A 12,430-nucleotide genomic window follows, 5' to 3' on the forward strand; every position below is an offset into this window, starting at 1 on the left:
AAGTTTGATGTGTCACATGGCCCTCTTCCTATTGAAAAAACAAAAGTTGTATCCAAGATGGCCGACTTCTAAATGGCCACCATGGTCACCACCCATCTTGAGGAGTTTGCCCCCTCACATATACTAATGTGCCACAAACAGGACTTTAATATCACCAACCATTCCCATGTTATTACGGTGTATCCATATAAATGGCCCATCCTGTAGATTCATGTAGTTGTAAAAAGCGTGACAATATATCAAGTAATCCAAAGTATTCAGAATATGTTACTCATATTAAGTAACTTAACAGAATACGTTACAAACTACATTTTGAGCCATGCACTCTGTCATCTGTAGTGGAATACATTTAAAAGTAACCTTCACAACACTGGGTATGTTTTGGCTCAACAAATGAAGATCACTTTAAGTACAAACAAAATACGATGCGTGTATCTGAATGACGCTGTTGTGGTCATGCTAGATAAGTGTTGACTTAAATCTTCAAAGATGCCTACAGCAACCCCCCACACCCACCCCGACACACACATCACAGGTCCTTCTTCATGGCAAGAACCATCTAATAACAAAGTCACTGCCCCTGGAAACCAAACTCTGGACTCCAAAGTCAAAATCTCTCATGTAGAGATTAACATGCTTTTATTTTTCTAACCTTTCTACCCAAAATGCCAGAAAGTGAAACTACAGAGCACAGTCTAAAACGAGCAACACCACTGTGCAACCTAAATATGTAGAGGGTAGGAAAAAAAATCAACTGAATGGAAATGCTCTTAATGAAAAACATTTAAGACCAATCCAAAGAGGATTTAAACTTTCACCAGAGACAAAATTTTACCAAGGGCTGTTAGGGGCTGATCATATCTGTATAACTCTTTTTAAACTACCTTATGTTTCACCCTCAGTTTCTACCTCAATTAGCTTACATAGTTTTCTTTTTGCAAAGTTACCATTTTAAATGAAAAAGCTTTCTTCTGCCTAGTAAATTAAACATTACACTGACTCTACACCAACCTGTGGTACAAATTGGTGTTACATGAAAATACAGCATGATCTTTATTTAGCAGAATAGTCAAATTTGATGATTTTATTTACATTTAGTTTGAAATTATTTTTAAGGTCACAAATGCAAAATGCAAAATATGTACCTTTAAGTATTTTTATCAATTGGAGATAAGCTATCTAAATGTCAGGGGCCGGACCCCGCCTCCAAACACACCCATTCTGGGTCTTATCTATATATGACTCCTCCAGTTCTACAAGCTGTTTGTTCTTGTTTTCGTGCCCCACCCTCCCTCCCTCACGTTTTTTCAGTTCTTTCACTTCTCATTAGTACATGGGGACCTGCCAGGCCCAGTCCCCATCGGGGCCTTCCCCAAACCGCAGCTCATTTCTTGATTAAGCTATTCACCTTTATCTACTAAAAATAATACCAAACCTTAAATGAGGACATGGCCCCAGCTAGTGAATTAGTATTTGAGACAGTTTTGGTTTTTTAATTTCCTATAGACACGCCAGAATAGAGTGTGCCCAAACTTTTGAATGGCAGTCACCAACCAGTAAACAAGACTAATAGTTACTTACAAATGTGCCGTTTGTCAGGACGATCTCTGTTTCATTTGTGAGGATGTTGAACTTGATGACATGGCCGTCACTGTTCCTGTAGATGACTTCAGAGTCTGTGTGAACAAAAAGGGAGAACAAAGAAAAAAAACACCTGCATGAATTCTGAAAGCTGTCATAAAAATGTAGAGAACAACTTTAAACTGAAAGAACAAAGCAAAGCAGCCATTGTGGATTTGTTTAGAGTTGTCAAGATGCCATTAAAAACAACATCTTTTCAGCTTCACTGTTCCCTCAAATGAAAAAACAGTAAAAACGCCGCAGACAGCCAAAAGGGGCCGAGTTTGAGCGACGGTGATGTAATGTGATTAACTGCGAGCATGAAAAGTGAGATTTAACTGCCAGACAAACACAAAGGGAAATGCCCAGATTTTTCATCTCGCAAGTAGCGCGACATGCTGTGTATTGATGGGAGCAGCATTGTGTGACGCTGCCAGGAAAACATCTTTTTGTACAGAGCAGAATTGGATGGACGTGACTGCATTGTTTGGTTTGTATTAAAGCTAAACACTGAGAAACACAGCCCACCATAAATGTCAAGGAATGTATGCATCCACATTTATAGTATTCATACAAGCAGAGTGAATCCACATTATACTAACAATCCTAATGCTCAGTGTAGTGAAAGACAAAGAAATCTGATGGGGATAAGCAAAATTTTCCTCATTCATGTTATTGATAGTGAAATTATTCATGTAAAGAGCAGATTTCCATCATCACAAACAGCAGCTTCCAAATTAACAGGCACAGGGAGAAAATGCACCAGCAATTAAGTATACTTTTCTTTTTGTTTCACCTGTTCAAATTATGCATCTGGCTTTCAAATGTACTTCTATGAATGCAGCTCCTGTGCTATTCTAACTGCAAATAAAGGCCCCAAATAGTGAGGCTGAAGCAGTGACAAAATGTGGGTTTGACGAGTCGAACAAAAGGACAAATGAATCTCTGGTGTAACAAACAGTGAGGTGAGCAATGCCATAAAAACAGCGGGTGGTAGAGATGTGACAAAGAGTATTGAAAGAAGAAGAAAAAAACCTTCTACTGTGGACCAGTATAGTTAGCTCTCAGAAACAGCAACAAAGTTAACCTTGAAATTTTTATCTTCTCTGGGAATTCACCCTCAGATTTTTCTTTGGCTAGCTCTGCTGGATAGCTATCAATCCAAAGTGAAATATCTGAACATTTAATGGACACTTGGAACAAACATTTATTGTTCCCAGATAATTAATCCTTTTTTGGCTTTTCATTATGTGCCATTGTCAGGTGAAAACAATTTGTCCCAAACCTTGGCTTCTGACTAAAATCTGTTTTATATATATCCCGCTTATATATATCTCCAGCATTTTGCCCCAAACGCATCTATCAAAGTGTCGCAGCAGGCTGGAGCTGCAGTCTGTGTGTCATTTGTCTAACTGTTTGTGAGGTATGTCTCTCTTTTTGCTGCATTTGCATTTAGGAGAAGATCATCCAAAGACATGTTAGAAGACATGTTATCAGAAGGTAAATATTAATTTTGCTTGATTCACCGTACTGAGATCTTGCAGTATAGGAAAGTTTATCCATGGATTTAAAATTCTGTTATATATTTTTGCCTGTTGTTTTTTTAATGCTCAAGTTTATGACGCCATTTTCATATTTGCCATTGATATTTATCTATAAAAATTACTATTACTATTAAGTTTGTTTTGATTAGACCTTATGAAACTACTTTATTCTTTCAACTTTTATTTATTTAATAATTTTAATTATTCTTTATTTTGTTTATTTGAGATCTATTTTTAGTTTATTGAAATATTTGTTTATTCTATTTGATGGAATTTTTCGGCTTTATTAAGTTATTTGATTTTTATTCATTTATTATCTTTTTTATTTTATTTTTGTTTGCCGGAGGGTTTTTTTTTTTTCCTGTTTTGCTCCCATGTTTTAGGATAAATAATAGATCTTTAGTTACCTTTATATTAAATGATCATAACCATTTTCTAAAGTTATCACTGGGTGGATTATGCAAAACAAACAATGAACAAAAAATGTAAAACATATGTGAACTGCAGAAAAAGTAAGAGGAGGTTGTGATGGATAGAGAGTAAGAAAGGGAATAAATATATGGACTTGCTTTGTATTAAAGCAGATGATGATTGATTCACCTAAACATAACCATAACATAATTTAATAATACTCGAACTCTAAAGACAACGGTTGTGAATTAATATATTTCCTTATATATATTTATATATATACTTGTAAAAACTGAAAATGTGTTGTTGATAAGCTTGATTAAATACGTTTTAAAGATAGTCTGAGGATTATAAATAAAGTAATAGTAATGGCTTTTCTCAGATGACGTTAACCTGCTAATAAGCAAGTAATAATGTTATAATTTCATCACAGTCACATAAAACCACGACTAAAGTGCATCTGACTTCAGCTGAGGGTTCAGTATATAAATCTATGGTGGAAGTAGCACAAAAAAATAAGCATGACCGAAGAATATTTCACAATTGATAGCCACAATACCCAAACTCACTTTTATATTATCTTCGTTTAATGTAAAACTTGTTCAGTAGATTTTTATCAGTAGAGGAGCTCATTCTGCATGGCATGAACTGGAGATAAGTTTGTGGTAGTTTACTGTACAACAGAATTTTTCAATGCAAAATACAAACATTAGACATTCATCTCCGCAGCAACAGCACCTCTTGAATCAGGATCTTCAGGGTACTCAAAAAATATTCAAAATATCGAGCTATGTGAGCGAGTGCGCTGAGAAAGAACAGGGCCAAGATTCCTGCCAGGGAAGTAACATCTTCGGAACAATCAGATACACAAATAAAGGTTGACAATCTTAAAAGTTAAGTATGCAAGAAAAGAGTCACAGAGGTGAACGGCACTTTAGCTGCAAATTTGAGGAAATGGCAAGAAATGTCAGGTGATAATGTTTTTATAACTGTCAAACCCCTTCAACTGCAATATTTAATATTGGTTGGGCTATACAAATAAAAGTGCATTGAATGAATTGCATAAAAATGACTGGACCTTATTGGATGGAAGCTGTGTCTGATGAATGATGATGAATGAGCCTGTGGTTGAATGAGCTAATGTGAGCTAAAATTTCACTATGCTGCCTGAACAAGCACAATTCTCCATTCAGGTTTCCATCACAAGTTTTTGGCCCTTTTCAGATGTTCTTTCCAGTAATCTGACAGCAATTTAACACAGTTGCGCAATGTCAGAATATTCCACCTTTTCATTTGTTGATAAATGTCACAACAGCAATCTCACCAAGTCACACTTGTAACCCTAAAACCTTTGAAACGGAATACATCTGATTGAAGATGGCGAAATCGATCGGCACACAAAAGATTTCGGTATATTGGTCATGCTGTTCAGTCTCATGTGCTTAGTGTCAAATACAGCACACACTGTGGCTCTTTCCAGAACAGCTTCTGTATGTCTGAATAAAGTTAAAAGAACATTACAATGAATATTTCTTAATAACACGAAACAGCCTCATACCTTAGGTGGCATTTGCAGAAAGTGTGTCTTTTCAGATCCAGATGACCCTGTGGTGTATTTACCAGCCATAGTTGTTTTTACATATACAGTAGAGTATGGTATTACCTGAAGCAGGCTCATTTCAGTGCAGAGCCACATCAGCTACTGCAATAGTCCTGCTCTTACTGGATTTATATACCAAATTGACAAATTTAAATAGGGTATTTCATTTGGCTATAATAGTTGCACATCTACAAAATACCTTGCAATCCACCTCAACATCAGCGTTTCAAGATGCTACCTGACACAGCTGTGATGCAGTCAGTCTGCCTTGCTACAGGTAAAGTAGATACATTGTGGGTTTAGTCTTCATTAGTAATATTCTCATCTTTATACAGATTGGCATTTTCCTAGAAGCTGGTGCAAAAATGAAGCCTGAGCTGCATCTTTATACACTGCTGAGTTAACCAATTTTGCCATAATGCTGAAAAAACAGTGACACTGTTCGCTCTTAAATTTCCATGTAAAACTGACTCTAAACATGCAGGGTGTATCATTTACAGAAAATGCACTGTGCTTTGTTTATGTTCATGTCAGTGACAACAACAAAGTTACAACAGCTGTGAACACTGTGCCAAAACTCTGGCTCCAATTTGTAGGTCCCGAGTGCCACCACTCATTCTTTACCCTGTTGTTTATAGATGAGTATATTTTTGATCTTAAAACTTGTGATGTTGTGTTACATTGTTAGACTCACACAAAACGTACATGTATTCAGTGACGGTCCTAGCCTGTTTGCCGCCCTGGGCGAACACTCCCTCTGCCCCCCCACCCCACACACACACACACACACACACACACACACACACACACACACACACAAACACATAAAACATATTGAGGATTATACATTAACATAAAACTGTTGTCGGAACCATACTGAATTTCACCAGAGAAACATACACACACACATGAAGAGAGGGAGAGTATGAATAGTATGCAAACAGCTACCAAACAGCCATCATAATTCATCATACAATGAGAACAGGACAAATCAAAAATTGACAATGACTAATTAATATTAAAACCTGTAACATAAGGTATTGTTTGGAGTTTAGTCTGTTACTGTTACTATTTTTACCATTTCTTCTTGGAGCAACTGTAACCCACATCATTTCCTTAGGGATTAATAAAGTATTCTGAATATGATTCTGATTGTTCCAGGATGACCTGCCATTATTCAATGACACATCTGCTTACCTGTATCTTTTGCTCGCTTCTCCTCTTCGTTTCTCTTTTTTCCAAACTGAGCACCTGATGGCTTTGAACTTTTCTTGTGCATCTTCCATTGGTTTTAATTTTGCACTCCAGTACGAACACAAATCCCCCAACCCGAGGATCACCACAACATAACCTAATAAACCTACACCTTAGTTCACAGATTCGCTTTGTCTAGGGTTTATTTCTGGGATTTCACACAACCCAGGATTCAAAACATGAATACATAATGGGCTTGGATTTACAACATTATGAATGAAATGTGCTCTATTTGAAAGCAGCCCCCCTCCCCTTTCGACGGGTTGTGTGTGAGACTTTAAATCATCATTTAAACTGTAAATTATAAATTTTAAATTGTTATTGATCCCTTTACCCCAAGTCCTAAAGTGTATATTTATTTTCTTACTCTTCTTATATATATTGTTTGTTTACTTGCACTGCTGTAACTGGAGCTTCGTCGTCTCGTCTCTCTATATGCTGGACTGTATGTAGCGGAGATGACAATAAAGTTTACTTTGACTTCAGCAGCGAGCAGGCGCACCGAGGTCTCTCACTTTTCGCGTATAGAATTTCGAATAAACATCGGCGCAAATTATAAGTCTGTATAATAATGTCTGTTGTCTGTCTTTCGTGTTTGTTGGTTGTAGGTTGTTTTGTTTTATTTTGTGAGCTGGTTATTAGATGCTGCTCCAGCCAGAACAGAGAATCCCCCGCCGCCCCGCCCTCTCCTCCTGTACCGCAATCAGCAGGCGCACCTCGCAAACGGAGGGCGCCCTTACTCCCAGCAAATGGGCGATAGAAAACCGATCGGTGCCTATGCCATTCCCAATATGCGCTGGCATGACGTCGGGGCAGCATGAGTACGAGGATTTTATTTATTTATTTTTTTTAATTTTTTTTTTGCCGATGCCCGTGATGCCGCCCCCACCACGATGCCTCCTCGGGCAACCGCCCGTGTCGCCCGTATCAAAAACCGCTACTGCATGTATTACAGTATTTGTCTTATCGTTCCTTATTTCTTAAGCTTCCTGGTAATGATGGTGGACCCTGTTTTGCCTTTACACTTATATCTCACTATAATAAATGGTTAGAATCGGTCATACTATATGGATCCCTCAACCAGATTCGTAATATTAAAGTGTAAATATGTTCTTGGTATTGATTTTTTTCACGTGATTACATTTTGGTTAGCTTTAGGCACAAAACTACTTTCTTTGGTTCCGTGTCTGCTTGCTCGGCTCACTGGCAGTGTAATTATGTGAGAGCAAACTGCGTGGATCAGGGTAAGGGTCACGTCTGGGTCCCAGAGGTTATTCATTACCACTGGTATTGTAACAGCTGTACTTCACATGTAGTAGCCGTCTTTACTGGTTAATCCCAAACATTCCAGATGCTGAGTTTCAGTCAGTGGTGTACTGACTGCTTTTCACCTTTCTGATACAGTCTTAGCAAAAAAATGAAGAAACACAAAATACTTTAAGATTGGTCTGCTTTACTCTTGGCTTTGGTTTGGATTTAAAATATTTTTCATTACAAACAAGTGAACAAGTGAGAGACAAGGTGATTAAAAATACTTAATTTTTGAAACATTAATAATAATAATAATAATCATGTATTTGACTCCCCCACATCACAGATGTAAACTGTGGAAAATAGCTTATTGGAAATTTCCCTAAGAATCTTGATCAAGAGTTCAAAGCTTTGAGGTGCTGCTTGTTCTCTGTGACCAGGATGATATTTAATCAATTATGTGTGTAGGATGAAGGTGCTTTTCTGTTTCTCAAAAATTGATCTTCAATATAATTGTGTTCACACTTTTGGTCTATGTGATCCTGCACTGGAAATAACTGATCGGGTTTCCAAAGAAGTGCTTTGTGTTCAGTACACTTGTCTCGTAGAAATGTATTGAATATAGGTTCCAAACCCAGTTTCTTACTATCAAAAGCGAGATCGGTTGAATAGTCCTTTTGTCTTTGACTGCACAGCTTTTCTTGACCTAAAGGGTAGTATGCATGTGGGGTTAGAAATGACTGAAAGATTAATAGGCTCTGTTTTGAGTTTTGTTCAAAAAAGAATGACTTCATATAGGGAAAAATATATATCACATATGCAGGACACCTTAAACTAGTTTTTTAATTAAGCAGCAAGGCAGAACTAGATGATAGTAGCACTAAAAATCATCATAGACCTGCACTACACTTATTTTTTTAATTCTACAAAGTCCACTATTTAGATTGAGAAAAGTTTATATAATTATTTAGCCTTGTTGTGCAAACAAGCCTGCATAACTTAATAAATGTAGAATTTGAAAAATAGCAAACCTAAAAAGAAACACTAGGTACGAGATACATGAGTACCTATGATACGGTGATACTTTTGGTAAACAACCATTTGACTAACATGTGTGTCTCACCTGCTCTTGTTCCATCTCTGTTCTGTCCTCATTCTCCATCTCCCTCTCTCTCCCTCTTTGTGCTGACAATCATCAAATATACAGTTGAAACCAGATATTTACAAACTCTTCAGATCAAAACACAAACACTTTTTTAATTGTAACATCAAATTAGACTAAATGTTTATTTTTTTAGATCGATAAATATAAAAAACATATTTGTTAACTTTAAGAGTAAAGAGAAACTATCTGTATTTCTTAATTGTAAATGGCACCAAATTGTATTCAAAATTGAGCCACACTTATGGAGCTCCACGATTCTTTTCCTGGTGTTTTGGTTGACATCTCTTGATTTTCCCATGTCACAGAAACAGGCTCTGTGTTTTGCCTTATATGGATCCACAGCTGTGCCACCAATTTACTCACATGGACTCTACTAACCTATCAGAAGCTTCTTCAGCTCAGAATGGAATCGTCTGGAGTTTTCTTATTAATTAACAATAAACTTAGTGTATATGTACTCCTAAATTTGATGAAAGTAATAAAAAATAGACAGCTCTGTCTCTCTTTATTCTGACATTTAACTAATTCAAAAGATATTTCAATATTTATTTATCCAAAACAAAACAAGTTTACTCTAAATTGATGTTGTACAGTAAAAAAAATGTTCTTGTGTTTTCCATAAAGTGTATGTAAATATCTGGTTTAAACTGTGAATATACTGCTGTGTATTGAAGTTCCTCTTGTTTTGCATAGAAATATACTGAACAACATACAAAGCATAATATATAAAATACTACCAGAGTTTTTTCTTTGAAAGAAGCCCCTTAGGTCCATTCTTGTATATCAGTACATTACTGAAACCGATTTATTTAGCCGTGGAGGGAAACAACTGAAAATATGAAATAAACACACATGTAAGCTAAGACTCTCTAAAGAAACAGCATTGTTGTTGTTCGGCTTTTCATTTCGCCATTTGTTGATTGACTTGAAGAGCAAATAACGTAATATGGGTCAAGTGATCAGTTTGATATCAATCTTTTGTGATACACTGTCATATTTACATTATTTGTACAGTACGAATGATTTGCTTTGGTACCTGGTCAAACTTCAGTTCTCCTCTGTCTGCCTAGTAGTGATGTGCGGATCGATCCTGAAATATCGATTCCTCTGATACCAGTCATTTATGTTCTAGAATTGATTCTCACATTAAAATATCGATATTTTAGTAATTTAGGGTAAATTTGTAGTTTATCATTAACAGGAACACAGTGGAAAGAAACTATAACATTCGGATTGTCTACATTCAAAGGAACTACTTCCTCTTTCGCCTTTCATAGTCATGTGCGAAATACGGCTGTATAAATGTCTCGCAGCCCCTTGGCGTGCGCACTCACAAGAATGGCTGAGCGTAATTGTGCGGACGTATTTTACCTCCACAAACAGCTGAGAAATTGTTTTGCGATACATGTGACAAAAAAGTGAGGTGTTGTGGCCATACTTGCCAACCTTGAGACCTCAGAATTAGGGAGACATTCAAAAAGGGCTGTTGGGGGGTTGATAAATAAATTTTACAGTGTTTATTTATCGGATAAAATACGTTAAATATCACCGTTATTATTGGCCGGCCCGGAAACAGCGGGGGTGTCCAAATTCAGAGGCTGCTTCCACCTGAGGACCCGGCCTTCGCGGTCTAAAGAAAGCCGGGTAGTACGTCACAGGCTTCCTCGGTGGAGTGAAACTCTGCCGTCTGCTCCTTGCTATCTAAAATATAACCGGGCGCTGGCGTAAACTCTCGACCGTCTCACACTTTGTTTAATTCGTTTTCTGTTTAACGTTTATTCAGCTGTGTGAAAACCCTGGAGGAACCCTCCCGAGGGATTAATAAAGTTAAATTTAATTTAATCTAATCTAATAACTTTAATCTGAGCCAAACCGATTTACTCAGAACAAATAAAACACTGAAAAAGCCAAACAATAGCATTTTTAAGTTGACTTATATATCATGTTTAACCCCAGTAGTGAAAGAGCGCGGGGGTTTGAAGACGATGTGTCGGTCGGCTCAGATATTTGAAGTTTACACAGCTACATTCTCACCTGAAAATATGTTAAAAGTTTTTTTGCGACCCAGAAAGAGAAATACGAGTAATATTAAAACTAAGTCGCTGCTGCCATTGTTGGAAACTGGAATTGGCTGGGCCGCGCTATGAATTCTGCGATATGGTTTTTCAATTTTGTTGTCCGGGTGGAAAATCGGGAGAAATTCGGGATAATGGTGGCTCCGGGAGATTTTCGGGAGGGGCACTGAAATTCGGGATTCTCCCGGAAAAATCAGGAGGGTTGGCATGTATGGTTGTGGCAACATCACTAACCTTGTCAAACACCTCAAAGTAAATCATATCACAGAATATGACAAGCGTATGTTGAGGCGAACTGAAGAGGAGGAGAGGGACAGGTGCTGCTAGGGCGAGACAGACGTTTCTCACGGAGTCCTTTAATGCTGCAGGCAGGCAAGGTGTTCAAATAGCGCACAACTTCAGTTTTTTTATTTCTATATGCTGAACCCTGCATTATTAAGTGATAAGAACAAGTAATCTGATGTCCTGTAATCATTATGACGCTATAATTTGAGATACAATAAATAAAATAAGTTTTTGTACAAAGTATCGGATCAGTATCGTCGATACCACCCTTAATATTACTCGGTATCGGATTGGAAAGGAAATCAGTGGTATCGCACATCACTACTGCCTAGCTCCGTTTCTCCAACAGCGCACTCGCAGGCAGCAGCTGCCCCGCCCCGCTTAGTGCCTGAGCTCGGATCATACCAATATTAGGGGGGATTTACGCACAGTCGTAAATTCCCACAGTGTGCACTATGTGCTTCGAATATTGTGTGTAGTTTTTTGTTTTATACAGTTGTCAGCCAGGCATCTAACTATGAAAAAATTACACTCCAAAAGACCCCCGGCTTCTGAAAAAACAACCCGGGCTTAAGCCCAGTAAGCCACCCCCCCGCTCCGCCACTGTGCATGGCCCGGCGTTATGAGGCGCTAATAACACACAAACAACAGATCCCATAATGCACCGCTGCAGCCTCCTTGCCGAACGCTAGGCTACCTGGGAACATTCCCGCATCAATCAAGTCAAACTTCTGTTACCTAGCCCCTCACAATGGCATATGTTTACAAACATTGCTGGTAAACCCGTTTATTATTTGTGGAGCTAATGTGGCTGGGACTTAATTTAAGACGGCACTACGAGTCAAAACATAAGCTGAAAAACCGAAATGCAGAGCAGAAACTACAGAAAGTAGAAGAGCTAAAGAAGAATCTGACATTTCAGCAGACGTTTGTCACCAGCGCAAAATCACAAAGTGAAGCTATTGTGAAAGCAAGTTTTATTGTAGCAGAGGAGACAGCCAAATCAGCCCGGCCATTTACCGAGGGAGAGTTTCTGAAGAGCTGCATGATGAAGGTGTGCGTCTTGTGTCCAGACAAAACGCAGATTTTGGCAAATGTGAGCTTGAGGAGAAATATGATTGCTGATCGGGTTGGTGAGATGGCCACTGATTTAAGAACACAGTTGTGTGAAAGAAGCAAAAACTTCATTGCATACTCTCTTGCTGTGGATGAAAGTACAGACATG

The 12,430-nt window shown here is 37.9% G+C and overlaps 1 protein-coding gene across 2 annotated transcripts in view; it reads right to left on the reverse strand.

The window, feature by feature from the left end:
- The window catches only part of LOC146370363 (inactive dipeptidyl peptidase 10-like), a 248,284-nt gene that overhangs the window by 64,248 nt on the left and 171,606 nt on the right, over nucleotides 1–12,430 (reverse strand). For both annotated transcript variants that reach the window (XM_084954816.1, XM_084954817.1), the window contains exon 4: nucleotides 1,582–1,676. In XM_084954816.1, coding sequence (XP_084810942.1) covers nucleotides 1,582–1,676 — 95 coding nt within the window. The remainder of the gene's footprint in view (nucleotides 1–1,581; nucleotides 1,677–12,430) is intronic.

The sequence above is a fragment of the Perissodus microlepis genome, chromosome 16 (genome assembly GCF_051167445.1).
Source record: "Perissodus microlepis isolate ML-2025 ecotype Zambia chromosome 16, ASM5116744v1, whole genome shotgun sequence".
NCBI classification, from domain to species: domain Eukaryota; kingdom Metazoa; phylum Chordata; class Actinopteri; order Cichliformes; family Cichlidae; genus Perissodus; species Perissodus microlepis.